This window comes from Mus caroli, chromosome 8 (assembly GCF_900094665.2).
Source record: "Mus caroli chromosome 8, CAROLI_EIJ_v1.1, whole genome shotgun sequence".
Lineage (NCBI taxonomy): Eukaryota > Metazoa > Chordata > Mammalia > Rodentia > Muridae > Mus > Mus caroli.
In genome coordinates this window covers 113,794,023-113,808,233 of record NC_034577.1, presented here as the reverse complement: position 1 = coordinate 113,808,233, position 14,211 = coordinate 113,794,023, and the positions used below count along the sequence as shown (strand labels likewise).

The 14,211-nt window shown below is 55.6% G+C and overlaps 1 protein-coding gene across 3 annotated transcripts in view; it reads left to right on the top strand.

The window, feature by feature from the left end:
* The window catches only part of Cbfa2t3 (CBFA2/RUNX1 partner transcriptional co-repressor 3), a 68,556-nt gene that overhangs the window by 52,391 nt on the left and 1,954 nt on the right, over window positions 1-14,211 (top strand). For all 3 annotated transcript variants that reach the window (XM_029480752.1, XM_021170231.2, XM_021170232.1), the window contains 8 exons: window positions 3,011-3,252; window positions 3,458-3,547; window positions 7,687-7,868; window positions 8,500-8,729; window positions 10,890-10,975; window positions 11,612-11,810; window positions 12,318-12,386; window positions 13,224-13,414. In XM_029480752.1, the coding sequence (XP_029336612.1) occupies window positions 3,011-3,252; window positions 3,458-3,547; window positions 7,687-7,868; window positions 8,500-8,729; window positions 10,890-10,975; window positions 11,612-11,810; window positions 12,318-12,386; window positions 13,224-13,414 (1,289 nt within the window). The remainder of the gene's footprint in view (window positions 1-3,010; window positions 3,253-3,457; window positions 3,548-7,686; window positions 7,869-8,499; window positions 8,730-10,889; window positions 10,976-11,611; window positions 11,811-12,317; window positions 12,387-13,223; window positions 13,415-14,211) is intronic.

Sequence of the window (14,211 nt, the reverse complement as noted above, 5' to 3'; positions counted from 1 at the left end):
TTTAGCTGCTGAGACTGCCCGGCAGCCGCGGGAGGGAAGACAGGCAGTGAGGCGAGCAGGCCACGGGGGACCCAGGCGCTCAGAGCAAGGTTGGTAAGCGGGCCACAGGGAGGACAGGACCAGGCCAGGCTGGGTCTGGTGGGTGGTGCGGACTAGACCATGTATCCATCGGCATGTCTTAGAAACTACTAGAAGGCCCATAGTCCTGGTGATAGAACCCTTGGTCTTAAGACACGAGACCATGGCTATTAGTGAGGTCTCCATGGCAACAAGCCATCTCCTGGCCTGGCTGAGGTGACTGCAAGTGACTGTCATTGGGGTTGACTGGGGCGTGTGTTGTTGGCTGTCAGAGCTCACCAGTAAGAAGGAAGTCCACCGAGTAAGGTCCTCTGGACCTGGTCTTAGAGAGGCTAAGAGCCCAGAGCTGTTAGGATGCTGTGTGCTGCCATCACTGACCATTGCAGAGCAAGAGGGGTGCTCCCACATACAGTTCTTATGCCTGCCTGCTTCTACTAGCATACAATCATTCTGGAACTGACTGTATCCTAAGCCCTGGAAGAGGCTCTTGACATCCTTTGGGGAAGACAAATGGGAAGGCTTCCATGTATACCCTAGGAGAGAGGAGCTACTTAGAACCATATGCAGAGGGTTGCCATGCCTGGTGACAGCTTAAAAACATCAGGTAGCCTGTGAGCCTGCATGTCTCTCCCCACATGTTTTGAAACTTGTGTTCCTCAGAAGCAGCTGTCAAGGGGGTGCCTCACATAACCCTACAACATGTAGAGTTTGTCAGGGTTGTGACCTCCTGAGGGCCAGCTTCCAGGTAAACTGGTGGCATGCACAGGCTCCATAAGCCGTGGGGCTGGGAAACAGGATAGACTGCTATGCTTTGATCCTGAAGCCCACCTCAGGACTTCAGAATGGCTTGGGACCACTGGCAGATAGAGAAACCAATGCCAGGCCCAGGTCTGACCTACATTGTCTGTCTGGACAGGTGCCACTCTCCAAACCCTTCAAGGGTTTATGATATGAGGGTGTCTGAGGACCTGTGAGAGCATAGCTCTTGTAGCAGGTGACTGTCAGACTGGAGGTGAGGATAGAATGGGGAGAAAAGGTGTTCTCTGAGGGGATTATACCAGCAGAGCCACACCCACCACGCCAGAGCATCTCTTGTCTTAACTGGTGTGGAAGGTGGGGGTCCGCCCTAGGGTCAGACAGTTGGGGGCCACCAGCTGGCTGTACCCATGAGCCGCTTACCCCAGTCTGTTATATGGATCGAGAACATATTTGTGAGGCGCCCTGGCCCCAAGGCGGTTTATCTGGGCTAGAGCCTCAGGCAGCACCCGGACAAGATGGTGCCAGTCACTGCACTAGTTAGCAAGAGAAGGCTATATTGGGCCCACAGGAGAGCCTGAAACCACAAGACTGACAGAGTCAGATTAGGCTCCCCCATCCTGTAGTGTGAGCAGAGGTAGAACAGGATCCTGAAAGAGCCGTAGCATCTGAGGAGATCTGAGGGCCGGGAAGGACGGATGCGGGTCTAGCCCTACCTCACCTTTCCGTGCCCAGCCCTTAGGCCACCTCCCAGTGCTTGAATCAAGATGCACAGTCTGGAGTGACCTGCTGAGGAACCCATTGCCTGTGACAAGCAGGGAACCCAGGGGAACCCAGCTGGAGTCTCTGTCCTGGGCAAGCCTGGAGGGACCCTGAGGGTAAAAGAGGGCTCTCTTTCTCCCTTGGTACTTCTAGCCCCACCAGGCTAGCCTCAACACAGGTGGCATGGGACAGCTGGAGCTTTGAGGATTGTGACCTTATGGGCACCCCAGAGCTATATTTCTCAGCCCAGACAAGAGAATCTGGCTTGTGCATTCTCTGCCAAGGCAGAAGACAGTGCTGTATCCTTAAGGTCAGGGACATAGGACACAGACAAAGCCACAGTGGAGTGAGCCAGAGGTGTATGAACATGTCTATATGCTAGAGGTAGTATCGGTAACCTACCATCTCTGACATGTCTGCAGACCCTGCTAGTCATAGCTGGGGCCCACTGCCACAACTTTTAACCTTTTGTCACTCACTCAGGGCTGAGAGGCAAGGACTCGGTGGCAGCCCCTGGCCTTGGCCCTGGGACGCTGAGCCAATGACAGGGCTATCCAGCCAGCCAGGGTTCAGTGACTGGCAGCAGTGACCCTGTAGCATGCTTATCAGCTGTCTCTTTGGTCACTTGATCGTCCTCAGCATGAACCAGCCCCCTGGACACAGCCTTCTGTGTCACAGTCCCCTGAAGAACTCAACCAGCTCCTCTGGGGAGGGTCTCAGTCTCTGCCTGATTTTAAGTCCCATCCGCTCATGCATTGGATCTACTTGCTGGCAATGGTGTTGCTCAGGGTTAGAGAGACTCGGGGTCTTCAGAATTGGAAAGGCTCTGGGCACATCGCTCGGAGTTGGGAAAGAGATTGGGTAGAAGGTATTGCTTGAGGCTGTTGGAGCAGGGGCAGAGTTGCTAGCCTTTTCTTGGGGGGTGATGAGAGTGACTTCTCATTTCCCACACCACGGGTGAAGACACGCTTGCTCATAGTGGAAACCTGAGCCAGTCTGGGAGTCTGAACTGGGCATCTGCTGCCTGTGGAGGATCTAGAATCTCGGCTGGCGTGAAGGTCAGGCTCAGGGTAGCCCCCAGGGACAGCGTCTGCAGACCCTGCTAGTCACAGCCGGCCCCACAAATGTCTGTCTCTGGAGCCAATTCCAGTGTGTGAGCCCTACCACCCTCCTGACTGGGGTACCTGAGTTGAAGGGAGCCACCTCCCCAGTACCAAGTTTGCATATCTGTAAAAAGAGTATAACGCCTATGGGCACAGAACGGTTGCAGGGACAGAGCGGCAGCTGTGTAGTACGCCGGCCACCATCATCGTCACTGTCATATGGGTCACTGACGTTGCCATCATGTGTACTTATAACCATCAAATGCAATTGTTACCCCTTGCCCTCACACTCACTCACCACTCTCCCACAGTGATGAACGGCAGCAGCCACTCACCCACGGCCATCCACGGTGCCCCGTCTACACCCAATGGCTTCAGCAATGGCCCAGCCACCTCATCCACGGCCTCGCTCTCCACACAGCACCTGCCTCCGGCGTGCGGGGCACGGCAGCTCAGCAAGCTTAAGCGTTTCCTCACCACCCTGCAGCAGTTTGGCAGTGACATCTCGCCCGAGATAGGGGAGCGCGTGCGCACACTGGTGCTGGGCCTGGTGGTGAGTCTACGAACCATCAGGTGCCCCTGTTCCCCATGACAGCTTCTGCCGCAAGCTCCATCTCAATGGCCACAACCCCATCGTGCTCTGCCCAGCCCTCATGCCAGATCTGGAACCCCCTCCTCCTCCTCCCCAGGGTGTGGGTGGGACATCTGGGTCAGAAATGCATGGGAACCTTGAGATGGGGCGGTCGGTCTCTCTGCAGAACTCAACTCTGACGATCGAAGAGTTTCATGCCAAGCTCCAGGAAGCCACCAACTTTCCACTGAGGCCGTTTGTTATCCCTTTTCTGAAGGTAAGCGAAGGCAGCACCTTCCAGGCAACAGGGATGGTGATACAAAGGCCCTGGGAAAGGAGGGAAACCTGCTTTGTCATGGCTGGAATCCAGTGTGGGAAATGGGTGTGCAGAGGATGGAGAATGGGTGGTGGACAGGCAGGTGTGTGCCTGGACCGCAGGGTGACAGAAGATGCTGTGCCAAATGCAGACTGGCAGCAGTGACCCTGTAGCATGCTTATCAGCTGTCTCTTTGGTCACTTGATCGTCCTCAGCATGAACCAGCCCCCTGGACACAGCCTCCTGTGTCACAGTCCCCTGAAGAACTCAACCAGCTCCTCTGGGGAGGGTCTCAGTCTCTGCCTGATTTTAAGTCCCATCCGCTCATGCATTNGATCTACTTGCTGGCAATGGTGTTGCTCAGGGTTAGAGAGACTCGGGGTCTTCAGAGTTGGAAAGGCTCTGGGCACAAACGACGGTGATGCAGTGATGCCGTACTAGGTCCCTTTGGCAGAGCAACCAGAGCCGCTGAGCAAGGCAGGTTCCTCAGCCCACGCCCTCGGGATGAGGAGCCATGTTTGTTTATGAGGGTTGCCTGGTGTTTTGGTTGGTTGGGTTCTGTGGGCTCTTTTGGTTTGGTTTGGTTTTTGTCAGCACTGAGGGGTGAACATAGTCTCGTCCCCGCTAGGCAGGTGTCCTGCTGCTGAGCTGTGGCTCTCGCCCTGTTTGAATCTTGAGGCAGGGTCTCACTAAGTTCCCCGGGGCTGGCCTTGAACTCTGTCCTCCTGCCTCAGCCTCCAGCAATTGGGGTTGCAAGTGTGCAATACCAGGCTTACTGAGAAGCTCATGAGCCAGGTCCTCACGTTGGGGTTGTGACTCACTGTAGCTCTCCACTCTGAGAGGAGAGGGGGTGGCGCGCTTCCAAATGTGTTTGCCCACGTGATTACTTTCCACTCAGACCTCTCAGGGAGATGCTAGCTCACCCACCCCTGAGGGCGCCCACCTCCACTTCCACCAGAGCCCTGGCTCATTTGGTCCTGCATGCCTGTGCTCTGTGATCAGTCAAAGTTCAAGGTCAGACAGTGTAAAGGATGAGTGCTACCTAGTCTCTGGGCTGGCTCCTCTCCTCTGTACTCAGCCCCTGAGGCTGGAGTCCTCCATTCTCACAGAGCAGCTACCTCAGTGAGTTTTTAAACTGCCCAACTTAGACCAAGAATGGATTATAAGGCTCTCTGCACAGATGCCCTGTTGACCCATGAGAGGGAGAAACAGCCCTGACTCGGTCAAGTTAATAGGCAGGAAAACTGAAGCCTTCACTGTCCCAGCTGGTAGAGATCCAAGGCCAGGTTCAAGCTCGGGTCTGTACAGTTCAGAGTCCCCACAACATTCACAGTACATGTCCCACCAGCCGCACCCCCTATGGCAGCTGACAGGGGGACCCCACATGACACCCATATCCACTCCCCTCCTCCCTCCCTCCCACCCACACCTTGCTAGGCTCACACTGGAGCTAGTGACAACAGAGAAGCTGCGGGTGCCAGCGCGTAGGCCCACCTGGCAGTCATTTTGGTGTGCGTTGGAGGCCCCATTCTCCTCACCCTCCGCACACTGCCGACTGCTGCTGCTGCCTGTCTTTGGGATGCCATACGCCTGCTTACTTTGTCAGAGCCGATGTTTGCAACAGATGCTCCATAGCATTAGCCGCCCCGTCTGTGCCTGGAATATCCCAGCTTTCATTTCCTGTGGTCCTTACCCACAGTCCCCTTCCTACCTAACCAAGTTCAGGATCACCTAACTAGGTGGGACACCTTGCTGGGCACTGCCTCCTCAAGGGACCGCCTCCATTTCATTTCTCTATGCCCACATTGGCTGTTTGGGGGCTAGCCTGTGTCATAGCTCACCCAGGACCTCTGCGTCTCATTGTTAGGAACACTGGGTGGTATGTCTGCCTCCATGATATGGAGCTCCTGGGGTGCAACGGCCAAAGGTCAAACCTAAAAATACAAGATCCCAGCCAGTACCTCTGACCTTGTTGCCAAGACACCAACCAACCAGAGCCCACTCTGTCCTGTCAAAGAGGCATAGTTACTTTGCTGGTACAGCAGGGCCCAGCCTCAAAGGTCTTGAAACAGACAGACAAGCCAGAGGAAGGGGTCAGGCAGCTCCAGGTGCCTCCCCTGCCCTCACTGGGTGGGGTCCCCTCTTGGCAGGGCAGAGAGTCACCACAGCACCTTCCTGAATAGTTACGGACATCCTGGCCTCTACAGTGCTTCCCATGGCTGCCTCTGGAGACGGCTGGGCAGGGTGTGGCTGGGCAGAGCCTGGCTCCAATGGCAGGGCCCTCTAGGGTCCTTTCCTAAGCAAGATAAAGCTGTCAGCCACACAGGTGATGGGCAATGCTAGGTTAATTCACATGGGGCTCACTGGAGTCTATCACACCAGAGCTCTGGTGTGCTGATGGGTCAAGAGGGCATGTATGATCATCCCAAGACCACACGACTCCTCGGTAGCCCAGCCAGGGTGAGGTGCACCCAATCCCATTCAGCAGCTTGTGGTGGAGAGACTCTATAAAGCAAAGGGAAGTGTCACAAAAACTCAGGACTCTGCTGTCACCTTGGTGGTTCTAGGTGTATGCTGTGTCTTTTACCAGAGTCCCATCCAGGACAAAGATAGTTTAGATTTTTTTTTTCTGGGCATCAAAATCTCCACACCAAGTGAAGTTGGGGCCCAGACCACCCTGTGACCAGCTTGGGTGTGCCCTCTGAATAATGCCTGGGACTTCTGAAAAAGAGTGGAGACTTGTTCTTTCTGGGAGAGAAGTGGTCCTGGATCCCCAGCCAAGGGCTGCCATGTATCTGGACTGTACGGCAGGGCTACCTGATCCTAGGTCCCCTCCACTCTGCCCCATATCCACCTCCATGTAGCTGGACCGTGGAGCTTTACAGAAGCCACCCCATCCGAGGCTCTAGCTCCCAGCTGGCCCCAGCTGGCCAGGACCCCAGATGTTCCCCCACCCGAACGGCAACCAGATGGTGCTCATGCCCAGCCCCCACCCCACCATGCTGGCCAAGGAGAGGGTGGGGGAGACTCTGGACCACTGAGACCTCCCAGGACCTCATCCCAGCCCATGCTTCTGACGTGGTCGGCAGATGGTGGGCTGGCCCCTGTTCAGCTATCCAAACAGAAAAACAGGCCTGGCAGCCATACCGCTCAACAACAACAAAAAAAAACGTATCGGCTGCCTGATGGGCCGGGTGGATGCGCCAACGGAGGCTGAGGAGGCGGAGGCTGGAGAAGGCTGCCCTGGCAGCTTTGAAACGGCATGGGAAAGTTTTAGATTGTGTTTATTTACAAATACTTAGAACTGCTGGCTCTCCCAAGAGCCTGCCACTGGGCCCCTGTCTAGCATGCTGAAGGCCAGCCTGCCACTCTACCCGCAGCAGTTCTGAAAAGGCTGGCCACCAGCAGTGCATGCCTGGAGACCTTTGCCCAGCACTGGGGAGAAGCTCACAGACATGAAGTCCGTGAGCTCCAGTGGCTTCATCTGCAGATTGCAGAATCTAGAAGTGATGTCATGGCTGAGGCGCGGGTTCACGGAGGTCATATTCCTTATGTGCCGATGTCCCAGGTTCCAGCCGTGAGCTTTGTTTAGGGCTGAGACTGGAAAGTGAGAGGTAGTGGGGAGAGGAGCTGGGTCTGTGGGGCTTCTGGCCAGTGCATGGCGGGGAGGGGGGGGAAGGGCTAGAGCAGAGACCCTGTAGCAGCACAGCTTATTGACATCCCTATCCGCCTCCCCTCCCTCCCTCTCCCTCCCCCTCTCATGCATGCGTGTATATTAGGTTGCCTGCCCCCTCTTAACCTTGCTTTCTTTCTCCATGACAACGATGCTATGGTACCTGCATAAACGGGGTACAGGTAGGGAGTATTGGCTGCAGACAGCACTCTAGGAGGTGAAGTCCCTACATCGCTGTGTGTCCAGCAGATCTCAGGCCTGTCACTTCCCACTGTGCTGTTGGAAGGCAAAAGGGACCTAAGAGACCCAGAGCAGCCCTGAGTCACATGCAAGCAGTTGTGGGCTGTCTGCTATGAACAGGCTACGTGGGTTTGCACCCCAGCTGTCAGTCAGCCGTGCCTAAAGCCCCTGTCCCGCCTGCCCGCAGGCTAATCTTCCGCTGCTGCAGCGTGAGCTCCTGCACTGTGCCCGCCTGGCCAAGCAGACACCTGCCCAGTACCTGGCTCAGCACGAACAGCTGCTGCTGGACGCCAGCGCCACCTCCCCTGTCGACTCGTCTGAGCTCCTGCTGGAAGTCAACGAGAACGGCAAAAGGAGAACACCTGACAGGTGCCAGCCTCTCACAAACCCACAGGACGGGAGGTGACCCATGGTGGCCTCTTCCTGCCCGCCCATCTGCCCCTGCCGCAGCTCTGCCAGACAGCTGGCCCGGTCTGTTGTCTGTAGCGGGCTGATGGAGCACTGCTAACCCCGCTGTGTGCTGCAGGGACAGGCTGGCGTGTGGGCGACACTGGGTTCTACAAGCATATGCAGCTCATTTAGCTATGGACCCCAGGGGCCTCTGGGATCCCTGGAGGACAGCAGCTCAGGGAGGGGACTGTCCGCCAGAGTTCATTTTTCTCTGTGCTGTCTGTAAACCCTGAGTGACCTGGAGCCTAAGGCCTATCTATGGTAGCTGGACTGGTCTGGACCCCTTGACGGGCCATAGAGATACTGGTCCTACCACTATATCGCAGTGGGGACCACACCTGGCCATGGGACCCTGGGTGTCTCCCTCTGTCCATTCTTCACCAGGAGCCCCAGAGGAGGTCAGAGCAGGGGACCAGAACCCAGTGTGTGTGTGTGAGGGGGGGTTCCTCTGATTTTCTGCCTCCACCCTGTCTGTCTCTCCTCACCTCCATTATTATCCTCTATCCAAAACTGGGGCTGATGTCCATTGGTCACCTATTTTCTTGGTCAGGACCAAAGAGAATGGGTCAGACCGGGACCCTCTGCACCCTGACCACCTCAGTAAGCGGTCCTGCACTCTGAGCCCCGCCCAGCGCTGCAGCCCCAGCAATGGGCTGCCCCACCCGACGCCACCCCCGCCCCCACACTATCGCCTGGAGGACATGGCCATGGCCCACCATTTCCGGGACTCCTACCGCCATCCTGATCCCCGAGAGCTACGGGAACGCCATCGGCCCCTCGGTAAGCGGTGTGAGAGGGCTGTCAACGGCTTGAGGTTTGAACACATAGTCTGGAACCTGTGTGTCTGTGAGTTTGTGCCCATGCTTACACCTGCACGTGGCAGTGTTGGAAAGAGTCTGCATGCATTTATTTAGGGGTTCAGTCAGCACCTGCTTGTACCTATGCTCTAGTGGAGGACACTGAAGCTGTCAGCAGCACCTCAGCTATCCAGTAAGGAAATGGGTATAAGGAGCCAGCAGCCACCCCAGCGCCCATGTAGCCTGACTTGCCCCTCCAGAGACAAGTCACTACTCCTCACACACATATAACACCACAGTAGAGGACTCTAATCCTTGGGATATCCTCCTGCCCTGGGCAGCCTAAGGCCACGGTAGCTGAGGGTAAGATTACCAGCAGGACTGCCTTCCTTTCCTCGAATTCAGAAGTAACCCTCAAGTGGGCCACGTGACCTCCCTGTGCCTCAGTTTCTTTCTTTGTCAGAACAGGGATTATGTGAGGATAGGTTATTGATAGAGCACCTGGCACACACTCTACCCCAAGGCCCAGCCACCGGTGACAAGGACAGCAGCTGACACGGAACACATGCCACTCATCTTGCACACTGTCATTTCCCAGTCTGTACCCACACCTCAAAGGAAACCGAGGTCCAAGGACTGTGGGGCAGCCATGGGTGGGCACAGCAACACTCTATGGAAACCCAGAGATGGCCATCCCTGCCATACCCCAGTGTGTTGGAACGTAATGTTAGAAATGACTATCCAGGGTCACTCAGAATGCCAATAGGGTCCCAGAGCAGGGTCAGCAGAGGCTTTTCCCTGCCCTCACACCGTGGAAGCTTCAAGGGCTTGGTCCTAGGCAGCAGGTGACAGTGTCTGGCTCACCACAGCCGGGTCAGGCAGGTGCTAATTCCCACCCGCTTCTGCTAATGCAAAAATAAACGCCAGCTGTCGCACAGATCTCAGCCTCTATTTTAGTTTGGGCGTTGGCACAGGCCCCTCGTGGGCAGCCAGAGAGGGTGCTGGATGACGGCTGTGGCCACTCCCTGCCCTTCTGCAACTCAGGGAGGCATTTCAGGTTAGGGTAGCAGGAGGTCCTAAGGCGCTGATGGCTGCTTAAAAGAGAGGTTTTGCCCCCTCTCCCCCCCCCCAGGAAGTCTGGATTGGTGCCAGATCACCTGCACAGCCTCAGTTAGGACACTGGGAGCATTTGACATTGCAGGGAAACCAAGACAGGGCCATCATGTTCCTCATGCCCCAGCCAGTGGCACCCCACACCCCGCCACACCCCATTTGGTCATTCCCGAGGTGACAGACCCAGACTGGCCTCCTTACGCCCAACACCGCCTCCTCCACTTTCTGCCTGGTAACTGTGGGCACACCCCTCAAGTTTATCAGGTCAGCTTGAGGCTTTTCTTTCTAACTACTTATGATGCAAGAACTAGGCAGGGTTGGGAAACTGAGGCAGGGAGTGGCAACATAAGGGCCCCAGAATCCCATGGAGAATGAACCATCCTGTATTACTGCTTTGATCCTGCTGCAGGTAGATCTGATCCCAAGATCGGGGGGGGGGGGGGGGGGGGCGGTAAACACCCAGGTCAGAGTTCAGCCTGGGACACAGAGGTAAACACAACAAGCCATTTTTCTTCATGAAGCTGACAGCCTGGGAGCAGGGATAGTAGAGTAAACAGGGAGATCTTGTACCTAGAGACCAGACATACACACAAACACACACACACACACACACACACACACACACACACAGCCTGAGGAATTCCAAAGACTACAGCTGTAGAGGGGCCCTGCGGGCCTGGACTTTGAGGAATGCATAGGAGTGCGGTTATCTGAAAGGAAGTCATAAACACACCTAAGTTAAGCAGCTGCCCAGAGGCCCGGAGGTTTCTGGGCTATGATAAGAAAGACCTTTAAAGTGAGTTCATCTAGAGCTGCCTATCAGAAAGGGCGAAGCGAGAGGAGCTGGGTTAGCAGGTTACCAGGAAGCAGTGAGTCATGAGGCACCACAGAGGTGGCCTGGTTTAGATTCCCGATGCCCCTGGTGTAGGAAGTAGGAGGCACCTGGGAGTAGGGGCAGGGCCTGAGATCCAAGTCAGGGCTTAGTTGTCTGTCCGCATGGGGGCCTAACTGTGTGTGGCGTTTTCTACAGCCATACCTGGGTCTCGACAAGAAGAAGTGATTGATCACAGGCTCACAGAACGCGAGTGGGCAGAAGAATGGAAGCACCTCAACAGTGTGAGTGCCCAGGTGGGGCTGCCACGCCCGTGTGCGCAACTCCCTGAATGTCTGCACAAGGCTGGGGTGGGGAGACCCACGCTGAGATTGTGCTCCTCTGGGTTCAGCATCTCCTGGTAGGACCCACCGGCATGCCCACTGGCTGCCTGCCCATTTATGTGAGGGTCATTATCCACTGTTGGCCTGTCAGGATGCTGCCAAAGAGTAGGGACAAGGACGCTGAGCCATGCACACTGGCTCTTCCTCCTCTACCATCTCCTGCTCAGACACTTGCAGAGTCCAGCCCCAGTGATGTAGCCTGAGCCCCTGGTCAGGCCAGGTGGACCACATCTTGATGTTCCCAGGAACCTCCACTCCCCTGGCCCTCATGCACCTTTCTTGGCAATGAGAGTTTTGAAGGAAACACCCCAAGCTCCTTCCACCCCTACCATGCATCCAAAGAAGCTCCCATTCAAGTTGGGTGCCCACAGGCACTGGGAGTCATTTCACTGTTTGTGGGGAGCCCAGGTACAGATTTCTGTGCCCCGCCTTCAGGGACGTTGAGCTGGCTCCCTGACCACCCCCTCCATATTGGATGGCCACATCTGGCCACAGCCCCGGTTCCAACGTCCTGAAGGCCCTGCCACCCGCCCGCAGCTTCTGAACTGCATCATGGACATGGTGGAGAAGACCCGGCGATCCCTCACCGTCCTGCGCCGGTGTCAGGAGGCCGACCGTGAGGAACTCAACCACTGGATCCGGTGCTACAGTGACTCTGAGGAGGGGAAGAAGGGCCCTACCCCAATCTCTGCCCGGTCCCTCAACAGCTGCAGTGGCCCTGAGGGGTCTCAGCTAGGTGTGTACCAAGCAAGAGCATGGAGGACCTGTAGCGAGAGGTTGCTAGCCCTATACAATCTCTGTAGGATGCCACGAATTCTCCAGAAAGCTAGCCAACACTTAAACAGGAAGCCTCACTTGGAAAGGGGGGGCCTTTCCCATGGCATAAAGATGTGCCTGGCCTGCTAGGGAGCCTGGACCTCCCAGATTCTGCTAGGTACAGGCCAGGCTTAGGAGGAGGCACCCGAGGGCTTCTATTTACCCATCCACAGTGGTGCCTATGGAGATGGGGGTGAAGTGGTCGGGGACATGCCCAGATCCCAGCCTGAATCCATGTTCACTGTCTATAAGAGTATGCCACTCAAATCCCCCCCATTCTCCTGGAAGCCTGTGAAGCCCTCTTTCCCAAGGGGAAGGATACTTCTTGCCTTCAAACCCTGGCCGGCATGGAAGGGAATCCAGTGTGGAGGAAGGCAACTGGTAACCCATCTTGTGTGTGACACTGTACCCTGCCCCCTTATTCCAGATGTTCACCGGGACTTCACGCCCAGGACCCTGTCTGGCTACATGCCTGAAGAGATCTGGAGGAAGGCTGGTGAGTAAGGATAGACCCTGGGAGAAGTGTCTGTGTCTGCCGGGCGTGGTGGCGCACGCCTTTAATCCCAGCACTCGGGAGGCAGAGGCAGGCAGATTTCTGAGTTCAAGGCCAGCCTGGTCTACAAAGTGAGTTCCAGGACAGCCAGGGCTATACAGAGAAACCCTGTCTCGAAAAACCAAAAAACAAACAAACAAACAAAAAGAAGTGTCTGTGTCTCAGATGGTCTCCACACGAGGCAAGTTTGGGATTTACACATTGGGTCACACATAGGGGTATATACAAAATGCATGTGTGTGCACACATACACACACACACACACACACACACAGAGAGACAGAGAGAGAGAATATGAATCAGATATTTACAGCCAGGGTTCACGTAGTGTACCTCTGGCTACCTATGGATAGGTCTAAGCCGACCTGTTGTTCTCACAGCAGTGACTTGCCTGAAGCCTGTTAGAACAGAATCCTGGACACTACCAGAACCGCTAGACCATACTGTGGGTAGGACCTGGCCCTCACCCACTGAAGATGTACACCAGAGTAAGAACCATGACGCTGGCAGGTAGAGCTTTGGAAAGTTTACCCATGGCTCTGTTCCTTGTGACCAGAGTTGCACACGTGTGCCCAGGACTCACACATTCACCCACATACACCCCTTTCAGCTAAGGAGTGGAGTCATTGACTTGTGCCTTTGTGTGCACACACGCAATGTATGGTCAGCATGTGTGCACACAACTGCACTTAGGCGCCTGCCCGAGTCGTGAGCATAGAGGGTCCAGAACCCCAGGGGAGCCAGCCTGGGTGACTGCCACCCTACGTTTGTGCTTTACAGAAGAAGCTGTGAATGAGGTGAAGCGCCAGGCCATGTCAGAACTACAGAAAGCTGTGTCTGATGCAGAGCGCAAAGCCCATGAACTCATCACCACAGAGCGTGCCAAGATGGAACGAGCCCTGGCGGAGGCCAAGCGACAGGCCTCGGAGGATGCCCTGACTGTCATCAACCAGCAAGAGGACTCCAGCGAGGTAGGGCCACCAGCCTCCAGGTGCACTGCAGTCTGTGGGCTGACGGAACACCACACTTGTACAACCTCTTATGAACTCTCTGCTCTCAGTGGCCATGGCTGTCACTGGTGCCACAAGAAAACCTGCGGTCTGTTCAGTTCTGTCAGTAGAGAGAGAGAGAGAGAGAGAAACACATGAGGCCTGGTAAGGTGTCCCTCAGGCCTTCCCAACCTGCAGGAGCAGTAGCTAAGTGTCCAGAGAATCTGGGGTCTGACACATTCCACTGAGCTCACATTCCACTGAAGCCTGTTGATGTCAGACCCTCTGTTCCTTAACTTGTGAAAGCAAGAGGTTTAGGAGAGCAGGGCAGTGGTGGCACACGCCTTTAATCCCAGCACTTGGGAGGCAGAGGCAGGCTGATTTCTGAGTTCAAGGCCAGCCTGCTCTACAGAGTGAGTTCCAGGACAGCCAGGGCTACACAGAGAAACCCTGTCTCGAAAAAAAACCAAAAAACAACAACAAAAAAAAGAGGTTTAGGGTCCTTTTCAGGACCCCAGGGTCTGCCTCAGCCTCTAGCATGCAGGTAGATGTTCAATGAACAGGAAGAAGGAAGCCAGGAGAGCCAGGAGAGCTGGCCTTGTGTGCCCAGATGTCTGAGCACTGTGCTCCCTTCAGCAGGGTGGGTGAAGGAACACTTTCTGAAGCTTGGTGGGCAAGGAAAGACCACTCTGGGCAAGTCATTCATAGGATGCCCTTTAAGTGAGTTCAAATCCCAGCAACCACAGGGTGGCTCACAACCATCTGTAATGAGATCTGAT